This window comes from Chiloscyllium plagiosum, unplaced genomic scaffold, assembly GCF_037043375.1.
Source record: "Chiloscyllium plagiosum isolate Xiang-an unplaced genomic scaffold, Cpla_swu_hap1 HiC_scaffold_19, whole genome shotgun sequence".
In the NCBI taxonomy this organism is placed as follows: Eukaryota; Metazoa; Chordata; class Chondrichthyes; order Orectolobiformes; family Hemiscylliidae; genus Chiloscyllium; species Chiloscyllium plagiosum.
This window is the reverse complement of record NW_028270157.1, coordinates 54571596-54588876: the sequence shown is the minus strand read 5'-3', so window position 1 is coordinate 54588876 and position 17281 is coordinate 54571596. Positions and strand designations below refer to the sequence as shown.

General features: G+C 39.3%; 1 protein-coding gene across 2 annotated transcripts in view; it reads left to right on the top strand.

Annotated features, from left to right (window-relative positions):
* The window catches only part of scube1 (signal peptide, CUB domain, EGF-like 1), a 282891-nt gene that overhangs the window by 73534 nt on the left and 192076 nt on the right, over nt 1–17281 (top strand). For both annotated transcript variants that reach the window (XM_043709201.2, XM_043709200.2), the window contains exon 4: nt 12141–12275. In XM_043709201.2, coding sequence (XP_043565136.1) covers nt 12141–12275 — 135 coding nt within the window. The remainder of the gene's footprint in view (nt 1–12140; nt 12276–17281) is intronic.

The window sequence follows — 17281 nt, the reverse complement described above, 5'->3', positions numbered from 1 at the left end:
GGGGGCAGGATGGGAGGAGGTGTAGTCCAGGTAGCTGTGGGAGTCGGTTGGTTTGTAGTAGATGTCCGTGTTGATTCGGTCGCCTGAGATAGAAACGCGGAGCGTTTCAGGGAACACCTCTGGGACACCCGGACCAACCAACCCAACCACCCTGTAGCTCAACATTTCAATTCCCCCTCCCACTCCACCAAGGATATGCAGGTCTTTGGACTCCTCCATCGTCAGACCACAGCGAAATGACGGTTGGAGGAAGAACGCCTCATCTTCCAGCTAGGAACCCTCCAACCACAAGGGATGAACTCGGATTTCACCAGTTTCCTCATTTCCCCTCCCCCCAGCCTGTCTCAGTCAAATCCATCAAATTCAGCACCGCCTTCCTAACCTGCAATCTTCTTCCCGACCTCTCCGCCCCCACCCCAGTCTGACCTATCACCCTCACCTTGACCTCTTTCCACCTATCACATTTCCGACACCCCTCCCCCAAGTCCCTCCTCCCTATCTTTTATCTTAGCCTGCTGGACCAACTTTCCTCATTCCTGAAGAAGGGCTAATGCCCGAAACGTCGATTCTCCTGTTCCCTAGATGCTGCCTGACCTGCTGCGCTTTTCCAGCAACACATTTCCAGCCAGAGAAATTAACTTAGAGTGATATGTCCATCCAGTGGCTTTAGAACAAATTTCCAATCATTGATCAATTGATGCATACGAAGATTGCAGTTTGTAATAAGGAAATATATATGCATGTTTGGAAACCTTGATCTCTGACATGCAGATTCTTTTTTATTAGAAACTTTAGGTTAAATTTCGCACAATATAAGGAAAAACCTTTCATTAGGTGGTACTACTACATTAAACCTGGATACCTGATCTCATAGAGTGTGTTTCAGAAATTTGACAATTAGTATACATGACTGCAAATTGGTCATGATCTGGTTAAATGATGCAGTAGTATCAAGGAGCTGAGTGTCCCATTCCTGCTCCTGGTTTGTATGATTGTATGTATATGTGCTGGGCATTCACTGATACTTTAACAAAGAGTTAATTCTTCAAATAACAATCCGGACAGTACGGGCCATTAAACTATTCAGCAGCTGATCTTAATCCTGTCCCTGTCAAATGTACAAATCTAGCTAGAGACTATTGGCTAGCGATCTGTGGTAGAAACAAAAATAGGAGATTTATTATCCTTCTATAGCTCGGCAATGCTAATGCACTGTCCCATTTTACAGCTAGGATCAACCAACTCAACTAACATTTATCTAGTAAATTACTCATTGGATTATGGCAGTCATGCAAATTATTTACTAATTGGTCAAGGATCAATCATACCTATTTTACAAATTAAATCTGAAACTAAATATACAGTTTCATGAATTAGTTTCATTACTCTGCTGACTTAATAGGATCTCCAATTTAACATAATTAAATACAATTCTATCTCTAAGCGTGTTTAAAAAGGGACTCTGACACTAATGACATGAAAATGACAAGACAGTAATTTCTAGTGATGGTGTAGCTGGCTTAACACATGGGTCTATGTTGCTACTACTTTCTGGGCTGATGTAGATATTTATAATTGTTGACCACTATTAACAGGGAGTGAAACTATTGAGGGATACATAAAATAACCATCTACAATTGTATGGTAACTCTGCATGAAGAGAACATGTGCAAGAATTGCAAGGTTCTTACCAAATGAGGCTCATACTATGTTAAACTACAAAAGCAACATTGACACGTAAATTCACGTTCCTTAAAATCAATTTTAAACATTTTTTTAAAATGCATGAATAAATCAAAACTGAATAAAGAGAGAAATAATAACATTAGGGCTATAATCTAATTGAAGGAATTAAGACCTAATCTAATTAAAGGAATTAGATTATGTCTTAAACAATGAACAAAAACCAATGTCATATGCTAATGTCCCTTGTTCAGATGAGGAATCTGTTGTCATTTCTGTGAAAAGCAAATTTTATTATGCTTTGTGTGCTATATTATCAATAAATTTCCTGGGCTGTTCAAATTATCACCAGTTCTGTTTAGCTGGTTATGCTTTGCCTTCTAATTGCTCAGGATGTTTTTTAGTCAATGACAAATTCATATGTTTCGCACTGTAGGGATTCTATGAATTAATAGTTGCTGAAACTCAATTTTCAGATAAATGAGTCTGGTTCGAATTAGGTAAAACTCAAGTTTTTTTATTCTCTTGGATATTGATATTTTGATGCATTTTTTTAAAAGAACTTTCCTAAGTTTACACTAAACAGTTTAAATCTCAATATCCATGAGATAGTTACAGGATTTAAGGAAAATGTTGTCATTCTGAGTTGGACAGTTTGATTAGAGACAATTATCCCCGCAGCAGGGGAGGTGTCAAGTGGAGAGAAGAAAATTCCTATTGATTTACTAAGGTTTCTCTTACAATCCATTTAAGCTGAATCAATTATAAGAAAATGGAAAATGCTTACATCATGGGGTGCAAAATTGATTCGTATATGTAATTGCCGAACAATGAAACGCAATTTCAGTCCTGTTTTGCAAAATCTGTGACAGGGTGACTGAAGTCGCTAAGCTCAACTATAGATTAAAACTCTGCAGCATTTGAAAGGTAGAAGAAAAGGACTAGTTGCAAGGTTGAGCGCAGGTCAGATATGCTCAATAATCCCTTTCAGTTCAAGCATTTTCTTGCCATTAAAAGGGAACCTGTCTGGTGAATGAACTAGAGGGGCTATAAACTCTGGAGCCAGTGGTTCACAGCTTCCCTATACTGTTCATGCTGTTTAACCCCTTTGCTACAAAGGCCTTAATCAAAATTTCAGTGCCGATCATGCACACAAGACCGCAAAGTGCTCGCCTGCATCACACGGGTTAAATTCCCAGTCTTGTCAGGAATTTTTTACTTGCAAGTAAGAAATTCCTGATAGCCAACATCAAACTTGTAACATCCTGACGACTTGGAAATTTTTTTTTCTTGCATTTAGGAATGCATGGAGTTCCGTGAGCTGAAGCTACTGATGTCAGTTTTTAAATTGGCACACTCTCTGGGCTTGAGCTTTGTCTGACAAAATTCTATAGATGAAATTCCTCTGGTCAATAATTTAATTGAAAAGGTTGTTGCAAGTATAAAATGATTATCCCATTTTGTATTCCCTGAAAGTTTATATTAACACTATTGACAAAATAATTTCACAGTTACTAAATGGGCTACTCTGTGAGCCAGCAAGATCTTTGATCTCCACTATTTGTCAATAGGAATTTCTTATTTGCAAGTGAGGAATTCCTGATGACAATGGGCCTTTTGACAGATTTACTTTGTGAAACCTCTGCAAACATGTAAAATAGTTTCCATTGATTTTGCACATGAATAATTATAATGAGTAGAGCGCCATAGTAATAATTGGAAACTGCCGTTGTGTTTGTGATGAGTGACAATGATTTCATTTTAGTTTCTCTCCCAACCCCCACCATTGATGTGCTGCTTCTGTCGGAAGTTACTTTGGGCGTCAGCTATGTCTTTTGAGTGGTTTGGGATTGATAGGAAAGGCTGTATGCAGTCTAGACTTCGCATCAGCTTTGAAGAGGATGTAAAGGTTGCACACACAGTCAATTAGCAGTTTACAAAGTTAATCCGTTGTACAAACTTAGAAGAATTCAAATAGTTAATGTATGATAGTTAACCAAAGCCATGGTGAAAATAAATGCAAAAGTGTCCAGTTTTCATTTTATGTCTTAGTGTCATCTTTACCAACTATTTTCCTTTAAACTAAAGATTGCAAATGGTAATCTTTCATGCCTTTCCCTGGTGTTGAAAAATATTCAAATGTAATGTTTGATTTGTAGGCAACACGGACATTTTTTTCTATATTTTGTTGTGATGACAATTTGTTTTAACACAGGCTAAAAACAATGACTGTTTTTCTATAAATATAGAACATAGGAACATTTTCATGTTAAATCTTAGCTACATTAATACCCTGAAAAGTAAACACTTTGGCTGCAGTTCTCTTATTAGTACTTACAGATTGGTCAGTGGGTTTTGTAGTGTCATGTACACTATGACATGGCAAGTTATCATATGTAATTGTGTGCTATCAGCTCATTATTTATACAGTTGAAATGTTGGGCATGTTCTCAGTGAATTGTATTGTGAATGGGGTGGAAATGCTGACTGTTGCTGGTACCCATCGCTCTGGTCCCAGATTTAAAGCCCAGCCAGTTTAGATGCTGCATGCCATGCTGACCTCGCAAATCTCTGACCAGGTGGCACAGAAGAAAACTAAACTTGTTCCACATTTGAAGCAGAAAGATCTCAAGGTGGTGGCCCCCTAGGGCAATGGAGAGAAAGTTCTCTTCCGAGCTGACAGCAACAAAATGCTCCCTTATCAGACACAGGCTGGGCAGAGTTAGCAGTATGGGTCAGGTTAGCCTTGCCTGGGGGAGTTGGGGAGGAGCCTCACATCTCCATTATCCCTAATTCTTATCTTTCTCTCACTGCAGAAAAATCTGGGCCACAACTGGGCTGTGAGGTCCATAACAGGAGGGGATGTTGGGAAGAACCTGATTTCCTATGAGGAGAGGATAGTGGAGATGATTGAGGATGGCCAGGACTGTTCTGTACTGTCAGGGGATGGCCCGGGGCATCCCATTTAATGGGCTGCATTATGCAATGCTCCTCTCCAATTACCACCATGCTAACTCATATCTCCTTCTGCAGGACATTAATGAAATACCACTCAAAGGATCTTCCTGAGGAAGAGAAACTATAAAAAGTTGAAAAATCATCCATGGTTGAACAAGGAAGTCAAGGATAACATAAAGGCAAAAAACTAGAGCCTATCATTCTGAAAATGTTAGTGGCACTCTGGAGGACTGGGAGAACTTTAAAAGTCAGCAAATGGTTACTAAAAACAAAATGAAAAGAGCTAAGATGAACAACAAAAGGAAGCTAGCAGGACACATTAAAAGGAAGAGAATAGTAAAAATAAATGTTGCTCCTTTAGAGGATGAAAATAGCAAGGCAATAATGGGGAACTCAGAAATGACAGAGGCACTAAATCAATATTTTGCCTGTTTTCACAGTGGAATCTAATTTCTTCCTAAAAACTACAGTTACTACAGAAATTGGTGAAATTACTGTAATGAGGGAAATGGTATTAAGTAAACTGATTGTATTAAAGGCAGATAAATCCCCCAGGCCTGATGACCTGCACCCTCGGGTGTTAAAGGAGATGGCTGCAGAGATAGTTGGTGCATTAGTTATGATTTTCCAAAATTCTCCAGATTCTGGAAAGGTACCAGTGGATTGGAAACATGCTAATGTGACACTCATATTCGAAAAAAGTGGGAAACTATACACCGGCCAGTTTGACCTCCAATGGGGAAGTTGTTGGAGGCCATCACAAAGAAGGAGATAACTGAACACTGGTGCTCAATTCAACAGTGTCAGCATGGTTTAAGGATGGATGGGCAAGTTGTACTTGACAAACTTGCTGGAGTTCTTTTGAGGATGTTGGATAATGGGGATCCGGTGGACGCAGTATATCTCAACTTCCAGAAGGCATTTGACCAAGTGGCACATGTAAGACTGATCCAAAAGGTTAGATCGCAGGGGGCTAAGGGTAGAGTATTGGCTTGGATGGACAAAGAGTATGAGGTCAAGATAAATGGATCCTCCTTTGGATGGTAAACTATAACGAGTCGGGTTCCACAGGATTCAGACCTCAACTATTTATAATCTATATAAGTGATCTCCTAGCAGGGTCAGACTGGAAAATATCAAAATTTGCTGATGATACAAAAATAGTTGGCAAAGCAGGCTGTGATGAGGAGATAGCATTGACAGATGTATATGCTAGGCCAGGAGAATGGGTCAGATTCTGTCAGATCAGGTTTAATGTGTATAAGGGAGAGGTTGTCATTTTTGGCCAGAACAATAAAAAGGGCAAATTATTATTTAACTGGGAAGCAGGTTCAAAGTGTGTCAGTGCGGAGGGATCTGGGCATCTTTGTGCATGAATCACAAAGTGGGTATGCAGGTGCAGCATGTAATAAGGCAAATGGACTCCTGGTATTTATTGCAAAAGAACTGGATTGTTCTTTTCTCATAAAGATGTGTTATTACAACTATATATGGCATTTGGTGAGACCACATCTGGAGTATTCTGTCCAGTTTTGGTCTCCTTATGTGAAGTAGGATGTGGTGGCACTGGAGGTAGTTGCTAGGGGGTTCAGCAGATCGATTATAGGGATGGAGAGAGCTGTCATGTGAGGAATGGTTGAATAGCTTGTGCATAGATATCGAGTGACAGGAGGTAGGTTCAAAATTGAAGTGACAGCCTACTTCCCAGAGGGCTGTGAATCTGTGGAACTCATTGCTCCAGAGTGCAACAGAGGCAGAATCAATCAACATATTCAAAAAAAATAGATATGTTTCTGATGGAAAATGGGATAAAGTGTAATGGGGAATGGGCAGGAAAGTGGAGGTGAGACCAGGATGAGATCAGCACGATCATGTTAGATGGTGGAGTGGGCTCAAAAGGCTAACTTGCCTACTCTCTCCTAATTCCGATAAACTTTTATCCATCTTCCCTAAATAATTTCCTTTCTTCTTTGGGGCAGACACTATTAACGGCCAAGGGACTCTTCCAGAAGGAAGACGCCACAGCTTGAACCCCTCCGTGATAGCTTTGTCTCTGAGGAGGGAGCCCTCGATAAGTTGTAAGCATTTACTTGCATCCTCCTCCAACTGACAGATTTTGACCTTGATGGTATCTCTCTATATCAGACTCAGGAGCACATCACTGACATATCTCCATAGCTACCGGAGTAAGAAATTAGGTCCCTGATCCTCCAAAGATTACCACAGACTAGGCACCTATATAGTCCCATGCAGAAGACCTGCCCCTACTCCCTGACACAAGGGACATGCTTAACTCAGAGATGGGCACTTGGTTGGCTGTAATGGAAGATGGAGGAGTCCTTCAATGTTCTCACTGCCATGATGACTATGGTACACAAACATCTGGCTATCTTCATGGAAACAGTTGAAAAGTGTGGAGCTGGAAAAGCACAGCAGGTCAGGCATAACCCAAGGAGCAGGAGAATCAATGTTTTGGGCATAAGCCCTGTCTCCATGGAAAGGATGGCGGATGCCTGAGACACCCAGGTCCAGAACAATGCTCAGTGCACACAGACTCGCACCCCATCGCTCTAGCTGTAGGTGCTCAGCATCAATAGTGAGGCAATAGGGGAATGAGGACTTTTTGGCCTCATTCTAGGAGCCCATTCATTGGTGGTGGGGACGGTGGAGGGGGATGGAGCACAGGCCGGTCAGGGGAGGAGCAAAAAGTATTATCATCTCAGCAAACTCCAAAAGTGGCACACCTCTCTGACGCCTCGCTACCTGTAATTCCAACAGTTCCAGCTGAGGAGGGTGAACCTTCAACGTCAGGAGACTGACTGACTGACTGTCTGTCTGTAGACCTGAGCTCTCTGGGCTGCAAGGCATAATGTCACGACCAAATCTATCGCAATGCAGGCTTCCTCCACCCCAGCTGTGGGATTGAGAACTGCACCTAAGCCCAGTGGGATGTGGGGAGAAAAGATACTGAGAGTGAATAAGTGTTATACCATTGTAAATGAGCATCCCTTATTTTCACATGCACCATTATGATGGATGCTGTTTTATTGGTATAGAAGCCAGGCTAGCGCCGGCCCATGTCTGAGATGAGGAGCCCTTCCAACATCTCAAGCAACCCAATCTTTGACTGCAGGTAGCTTTGTATTTTGGTGATCTTTGAATCTTTTGAGGATTAATTGGAGTTTAGAAGAATGAGAGGAGATTTTATTGAACAATGCAATATTCTCAGCAGGCTTAACAGAGAAATGATGGGTTGGGAAATGTTGACGTACTAAAGGATGTGATGTCCTTGCACACCAGTCACTGAAAGCAAGCAGTCAGGATGGTAAATGCTGTGTTTGCCCTCATTGCAAAGGAGATTGGAGTACAGGAGCGAGGCTATCTTGCTGTGGTTGTACAGGACCTTGGTGAGACCACACCTGGAGTATTGTGGGCAGTTTTGGTATCTACCTTTTTAAAAAATGCATATATATGTACTCGCCATGGAGGAAGCAAAGCCTCACCAGACTGATTCTTGGAATGTCACATGAGAAAAACTTGAGCTGACTAGACTTGCAGTGAGTCAAGTTTGGAAGAATGGGAGGGGATCTCATTGAAAATTTGTAAAATATGACAGCTGAACAGACTGGGTGCACGGATGAGATTTTCCCCTGTCTCTGGAATCAAAGACAAGGGGTCAGCATAAGGTGGTCATTTGGTCGATTGCCTATCCTACCATTCAAAATGATTGTGACTGATTTGATAATCCTCAACATTTTCCTTGTCTTTTCCCTATAACTCTTGATTCTTTGACTGATTAAAACTGTCTATCTCAAATACAAACATACTTCGCCTCTAAGGCCTTCTGCAGTAAAGGATTCACAGATTCACGACTGTCGGAAGAAATTCCTTCCTTGTCTCTTGAATTAATCTTTGCTGTGAGATTATGCCCTCTGGTCCTGGACTTACTCTGAAGGGAAAACAACCCTTTCGCATTTACTCTGTCAAGTGCCCTAAAAATCTAGCATGTTTCAATAAAGTCACACCTCATTCTTCTAAACTTTAATAAGTATAAGCCCAATCTACTTCTCCTGATCAAGAGAGTCCCTCCATGTCCAGGATCAAACTAACGAACCTCCTTTGAACTGCCTGCAAATGCCATGAATCTTATTTAGAAGAGGGGACTAATCACTGTCTAAGGACTTGAGTAAACAATTTCAGACTGAGATGTGGCAAAATTTCTTCACATGGAAGGTGGTGACCCTGGGGAATTATCTACCACACAAAGCCTCTGAAGAGGTTTACAAATGAAATCTAGTTTTCTATGTTAAAAAATCACACAGCACCAGGTTATAGTCCAACAGGTTTAATTGGAAACACTAGTTTTTGGAGCACCACTCCTTCATCAAGCTTCTATGAGCTTTCTGAGGAGTGCAGACATGTTCAAGATCAGAAGATGTCACGTGTCCACTATCCCTTTTAGAGCATTGTGGTTTGGAGAGAAGCTGCACAAAGCATTTTCTCTCGCAGGTTAAACACTGTCATAGAGGATGTTCACGCATATTGTCACAAGTCAGTTGGTAAGAATGCACCAATAATGAAGCCACGATGATATACCTGTCCAATTAAACCACCAAGATGACCAATTAGCTTGACTGACTGTAGACACAACCATTGAGTTTGCTTCATCATTCATTGAGATTGTGGCTGAGTTGATACTCCTCATTTTCCCTTCCTTCAGCAGGCCTATTGTCTGTTCCACAATGGCCCTGGTGAAAGCATGAATAACATTATATCTCATTTCACAATTTCTTACAGATATGAGGAACCATGTTTGAAGGGGGCTACCCTATCCAGCACACATTCGGTTTCACCATTAACAAGAAAATAATTCTGATTATTGTCTCCTTTCATTTTGGTGAGACCAAATGCAGACTGGGTGACCACTTTGTGGAACACCTCTGCTCTGAGTGTACAAATGAGCCTGACCTCCAGGTTGCGTGCCATTTCAATAAACCACATTGCGCTCTTGCTAACATTTCTGCCCTGGTCCTGCTGTAATGTCCCAACGCAGCAGTGCATAAAGCTTGAGGATTAGCGCCTCATTTTCTGCTCAGTCACCTGATAGTCTTTAGGACTCCATACTGAATTCTACAATTTCATTGTCTGACCCCGGAACATCTGTCCTCCATTCTTATCCTTCTCTCATCCCTGCTCCACCCCACCATGAGTCTGTCTCGTTTGTATCTTGTTTGCTTCACTGTCAGCAAAGAAGACCCTTCTGCACTTTAATTTACAACTCCTTTCACAGCTCTATTTGTCTTTCACCACGAAGAGCAACCTCTACACCATCTGGTCTTGTTGCTCCAGCTCTGACAAAACTATTGTAAAAAAGACAATTTTTCAGTCTCTTTCATCTTTCATTTTTATTTCAGATTTTTAGCATCTACAGTATTTTCCTTTTATCTGTTATCTGCATTATTCTAGACAGTACTTTACCCTTAATCTCAAAAAACATTATCTGATTATTATCACAACCAGCAGCATACCATGTGCAAATTATTTGTTGTGTTTCCTTAATTTCAACAATGAATGTAGGAAACGTGACAATTAATATTTCATTGGCTACAAAATGTTTTGAGATGTTCAGTGATTGTGAAAAATGCTAAAGAAATAACTCCAAACTTTTCCGAATATATTATTCATTATTTATTGGCAATTCCTACTCGGTGTGAAACTACTGAAAACAAGGAAAATGCAGCAATCAGACAAAACTTCTGTGTTAATTTGGATTAATAGAAAAGCATTTTAAACTTGTCCAGATTATCAGCAAGTTGAAGTTGCATACCTTGTCAGGCACAATATCTACAAAGATGTCTGAAGAAGGGTCAAAGTTATAATATGAGGAGGTTTTGTTTAAAAAGTTACGAGGATTGTTTCCAAACCAATTGTTTTAGCATAAGAAAAGGCAAGAGCATACTTGGGGAAGGCTAAGGAGGATTGAAGCTGTGTGTATCTAACACAGTCTCCAAACGTAGGCTGAGGGGGAAAAGATGTAAAAATAAACAGATGTGAAATGAAACTGGAATATATACTCTTCACCATCCCCCCCGACTGAGTTGCAGGAATTGAAAAGAAACTGACAGGAAAAGCAATTATTGTCATCCTAATTAACACTGAAAACAGCAGTATAATTATCTGCTTAGAAATGGGATTGAAGGCAAAAAGAATAAGTATAGACCAAGATGATCAAACACTTGATCAAACACAACTTTCCTGTTGCCAGAAGACATCTGTGGGAAAACAGTCAGTTTGCGTTGAAAAGCAGAGACATGCACCTGAGTATCTGTCCTTGAAGTTTTACTTCATTTCTTAAAGAATCATGAAGCAGTGATGGAGAATGTTTTCTCAGATAATTGAGAATGTTTGATGGACCCTACAATGAAGTGTATTGTAAATGATCTGTACAAAGATGTAATGTAGTAAATCCCTTTTTCTTACATTTGGCATACTTTTCATGCAAAAGGTGCAGAACACACTTGGGATGAAATCTCCATTGGTTTTGTGACATGTTAGAGGAGCTCATGGTCACAATTACTTGATGTAGGCAGTTGACCATTTGATAGCAATCTTCAGATATCTTAAACTCAGCAAACTGTGGCAATTTTGATATGAAGCACTAATCAATTAGATAAAAAAATAAAATATGAGACGCATCATAGATGAGAATGTTTTACCGATTCCAAAGCTGTTCTCTCGAATGTAGGAGCGTGGATCCTACCGTTTTGGGATGGCGGACTGATCATCCCAAATGAGCTCATTCTTGATGAAGGGCTTATGCTCCTTGGATGCTGCGTGACCTGCTGTGCTTTCCCAGTACAACACTCGACTCTGATCTCCAGCATCTGCAGTCCTCAATTTCTCCCTGCTCATCCCAGATGTCTTGCATCTTTTGGTGGTAGTTCTCAGTAGTGACTACTTCCTGTTGCTTGTGAATGACGTCCACTTTCATTATACTCTCTATGCTACCTAGAATTCATGTTTGTATAGTATAGTCTGCCTTTAAATATAGTATCCATTGCCCATCTCACATGCACCCCTAACCTGCCCTGTAGTCATGCAAACTCGTTAGAAATGAAAATCCAGTTCATGTATCAACTTTCTTCTTTCCAAAAGAGCGATTGCACAAATGAATTTGGCAGGAGAACGTAGACAAATGCAATGTGCTAACTGAATACATTGGATTGAATTTACCATAAAGCGGAGTATATAACTTGGAAGGAACAAGGTTTACTAGCCTCTGCCAATTCCAAGCTTTCGAGTTTTTATTACTGCAAATTTAGCATGGGAATAAAATTCATCTTCTACAGGGAAACTTTATATGCTGTCATCACATAATATTGTCTGTGTTGAGCTTGCCATTGTGTTATTGAATGGGAGCTGATATTTAAATTTGTATCTTTTTAAAGGTGTTTATTTTCTTCTTTTTCTGAATGATCTCCCTGTCTTCAAATTTTCAGATGTCAATGAATGTGATGACAACAATGGCGGCTGTCAGCATATCTGTGTGAATACCATGGGTAGCTATGAATGTCAATGTAAAGAAGGATTCTTCCTGAGTGATAACCAGCATACCTGCATCCATCGATCCAATGGTGAGTCTGACTCTGCCAGAGTAGAGGTTTGCATCATCCACTTTGGGAAGGAGAGGGAATGTGAAACAAAAGTTGATCTTGAGATTAATGGGCCTTGTATGCTGTATCTTGTGTTAGACCTCTGACTAAGTACAGAGTAGAACCTGAGTTTTCTGAGAAAATTTTCTTTTGTTGCTGAATAATATGTGCATTTTCAAAAATATTGATGCAGGGTGATAGTTTTCTTTCTATCTTGTTTTGAGATTGCAATTGAAATTATGAAATATAACCTTCATGTTCTGAATAGCTTAAGAGTTGTTATGAGATGCAGGTAAAATAATCTTGTGCAAACTGTATTGACGAATTAATTTTTTTGCTTTATTGTTGGTATGAATTGTTTACTTAGCTATTTGAACAATACAATTTCAAGGTTTATAAAGTCAAATATGATTTTAACTGGTGTGTTGAAAGTTTCAGGTCTTGAGTTTCAATTGTATGCTTTGATTTTCTTTGTACAAATGTGAAGACTGCAACATGGAGTCTTAGTGATCAATGCACCAGTCTAGATTCCTATACCTCTGGTCAAACAAATTTACAATCCCTCTTCTGTACCAGTTGTTCTGAAGAGTTATGTTCTCCCTCTCCCATCTTCATTTATACTGCAAGGTGCTTGTATGTGCTTTACTTTTTTTAAAACAAATATCATCAACATGACCAGTATGTGAAGTTAAGTGAATTTTTAAGTTTTGTTTCAGTGAATGTGCTTTTTAAATGTGAAACGGCTCTTTTGAATTTTTAATTATTTTAATCAACTGACAGTAATAATCCTGCAAGCTGTACTTCAAGTTCCCCTTTGGAAACATATCTGTATTTTTATTTGTCCCTTGATGCAAACAGGAGAGATTGCTACACTTTGGTATTTGTAAGGCAGCAACGCATTTAATAATTTTCTTTTTATCAAGTAGAATTACTTTTGACCAAAGTTTGGACACTGTAAGTGATCTGTATTACTGTGGAAAAACACTGGAGTAGTCCATAGGGTGCGTGAAAAATTGTTCAAGATAATTGAACTCATTCTTAGGTTCAAACATTTCCTTTGCACATTATTGTGTGAAAGTATATATGATATGGCTGTGTGTCTTGTAGAAAATTGTATAATATTATCTCTTCCATTGTTCAATGTTGATAAAATAGATGTTCTGTGTACATGAAACTAATGCATGTTTAAAACATAGTGGGTAGATAAGTGAAGTGTTGTATTTTGGAATTTACATTTAATTCTTGATTTCAAAGTAAGCAAGAACTAAAGTCTTCTACAGGTCACTGATCTCAAATGTTAAAGAGGACAAAGTTACTTTAGTTTCTTTCAAAAAATAATAATATTTGAAACTAAACCTACTGGTTGTAGTGGTTCTCCATATCGAAGTGTACAAGTGCACCATTATTTGGCATCAGCAGGTTTTACTGGCTGTTCTCTCTGGGTTGGATTGAAATTTACCAGGGTCAGGACCAACTGCACTTGCCAGTAACAGGACCAGGCTCAGTGATTCTCCTCCAATGGGCCTGCTGTCCAGGTGAGACTGGCAACTCCGAAGAGTCTGCTGAAGCCTCAGCGACTCAGGCTCCTTGGTCAACCGAGTTAAATTTAGCAAAGTCAGTTGGTTTGAGGGCAGAACCCTCCACAGATGATAAGAGTCCCCACCCCAGGGGGGATTGTTGGGGGCTGATATCCCTACCTGCAGCTTTTTCTATGGGCTCTGGAGGATCTGCTGGTGAAATCTCGCCTCTGGCTGCCTCACAAAATTGTAATAATGTCAGCATTTCCCATTCAAGTAATCAGCTGGCTAAACCAAGTCATGCCTTATGTTGTTGAGCCTTTCCTCATTTAGATTTTTTTTTATTTGCTTCCAGACATCTGCCAATGTGGCAATGTAAATGGACCTTTAACATGCATATGAACTGTCCTTTGTTACCCTGGCACTGATTTACTTACTTTCATTTCCCTCCAAACTACACTTCATTTTGTTCAATGATGATGCCCAGTGCTGGAAACTCCCTATGAATGCAATAAAGGATGCAGGTTTATATCTTATATATTGCCATGTCACAAGTTTCCTTATGATAAACGTTTTCCTATGTGGTATATGTGATATTCTGGGAATCAGTGGAATGTATTATATCCACTTAGTTTATAAATCGTAACATTAGCAAACTACCCCTCAGGCACTTGTGAAGTAGTATTTTTCAGGACTTAGTTTGAGTTGGCTTGCTCTCAAAGAAAATATTTCAGCCTCTGCAGATTAACTTTGAATTAGTGGAGCTGGTATAATATTCAGGCTTGACCCAAAATGCTTGCTTCCAAAAACAAATGTGTCTTTGGGGAGGGGAAAGGTGGTGAAAGCAGCAGGGTGCGTTTTAAATCATGGTGTATTGATATCTGATTTAAATAAATCAAGCATGCTCAGTATCATGTCAAATACTTTAACAAAGCTTAAGATTTAATTTTCAGTTGCTGCGTTGCAATTGCTACATTTTGCAACAAAAAGAAAAAAAAAACGAAGAAAAATAAACTTGGCTTTTTATCCACCATATACTAAGCTCTTTAGGTACTCATTTGAAAACCTTAAGGGACTATGGACCATGTTTTGATTGCTGTGCAGTCATATTAACTCATGCTTTCAGAGGTTGTTTCACTGACAAGGAGTGATATTTTTATGCACTGACCAACTGTTTATTTAAAATTTTAATCAAAAATTACAGCAATAAATAAATTATGCTGGAATTACTGTTGCTTATTTGTAAAAATATGGAGAGGAATTGAGTTTGAAATCATAGGTTTGCTATTGTAAACTGTGATTTGAATAAATTGTGTTTGCCCATTAATTGTGCTCAACATCATTTTCAATGATGTAAGCAAAATACATGATTGAATAACTTGCTATCAGTCATTTTTCATATATTGTACTAGTTGTTTAAGCCAAATGTTAAATGGCTATGTTTATGTAATGTGAGTGTTTCGGTTTTCCCTTAGATAATGTTCTTTCGTATTTGTTTATTCTGTGCTTTGTTTTATTGGAAAAAGCTCTTAAAACAAGACAGAATATAACAAATTATTTTAATCCATGTTTATCTTTGGGAAGAGATCCCAAACACAGCTTTAGTCATAAACAAGCATGCCTCCATATCTGATGTGTTAGACCAAATTATTTGGGTACGTACAGGGTTTACATATTAATTTCTCATTTGGTTGAGTCATTTCTACTTTCACAGGTTTGAGAACCTCAAAGTTCATGCAGTGAGGAAACTACAAGGGACAGTTATCCAAAACAAAGTTGGAAAAATGTGAAATAACAAATAAAAACCTTCAGATTTATTGATGGCAAATCTTTTTTGTGAAATAATGCAAAGTGTTGCTGAGAGTAATGTGTTTGTGGTTGTGGGGAGAGACTTTCAAAGGACTTTTCCAAGGTATGACTTAATAAACTTGTCAACAAAATTAAAGCTGCTAGGATTAAAGGGGCAGTGACAGTTTGGATACAAAATTGTTAATGGTAGAAAGCAAAGATTATTAGCGAAGAGTTGTTTTACTGGACTGAATGAAAATATGTTGTAGTAACTCTCAAGCCACTGTTCCTTTTGATATGTGTTTATAACCTGGACACACTTGGGAAAACTTCACAAATGTCACAAAGATTCGATTATAAGGAACAGTATGACGTTCACTAAATTTTAGGAGCACAGGCTGGTAAAATGGTCAGACACCAGGCGGATGAAATTCAACAGAAGTATGAATTGGTACCTTTTTGATGGAAATAATGAGGATGGATAATATGGGGGGGGGGGTGTTAATGGAAATTAAGAGTTAAAAAGAGTTAGCAGGTTAGGTTAGGCAGGCTGTTTTGAAAGAAAGAGGAAGTGATGGTTGAATTATTCAGATTTTCACTCTGCCACAGCTAAAACGCCTCTTGTCATAATTGTCAATGACATCAATGTTACTGCAACGAAGATAAACTTACCCTGACTATTCTTCTCATTCTGTTTGTAGTCTTTCATATAGTTGACTCAACTATTATCATTTAGTAGCCCTCTATATTGTCCAGCTAGTAAATATTGTCCTTGGTTAGTTCCATTCTTACTATATTCCTCTAGGAGAAAGTGAGGACTACAGATGCTGGAGATCAGAGCTGAAAAATGTGTCAGCTGCCTGACCTTACTGTATTCCTCGACTGGCTTCTCTTTTTGCTTCTGCATCATTTACTTCTGGTACCTCCCAAATATTTGGCCCTCCAACGCAAAGGATTTGCACAAGGTTTCATGTTTAGGGCCCAGTTTTGAGAGTCAAGCCAACATGGACGGAACGTTTAGTAGGTGAGTGCACCACGATAGAAAAGATAGTGCTTAGCAACATGTTGACTGACCGAAGATCTCTTAACATTATCACATGCGATTGCATATTGTCACAAAGTATTTTACCTTTTTTTTTCCCCAAGCACCAAATTCCACTCACTATCTGAGAGGTTTTCTCCTCCCTGCTGCACCAGGGTGAATTTCCCATTACATTTCAGAACAAATTTCTTATCACTCAATCTTCAGAGCAGAAAATGGAATTCTAGTAGCAAGGTGGCCTCCTGTGATTCCTTCACTTTAAATCTTATAATCCTTTGTTTCCTCAGGTAAGGAATTTTGTCCTTACTGGCCCTTTGCTTTGTTGTTAACCCAAATCTGTCTTTATACCAGTCTTACCTGGGATAGCAGTATCTATTGTGTGTGGTCCTCCACCAAGTATTTTAGCCTGACTACTTTTACTAAACTCTGTCTGTACATTGCAGGGCCATCTGCTTTGCTCTTTGTGACCAGGTGTTAAAGCTTGTCCTGAATTTCATTAGTACTTGGCTTGAAACCTTTGTCCCCATGGTAACCAGATCATATGGGTTCTTCTTTATCTCTCTCAACTCCCCCAGCCCTTTACTCCTCCAATTACGGGGAACTGCACATCTCAGTAATCACCATATCATCAAAAACAATGC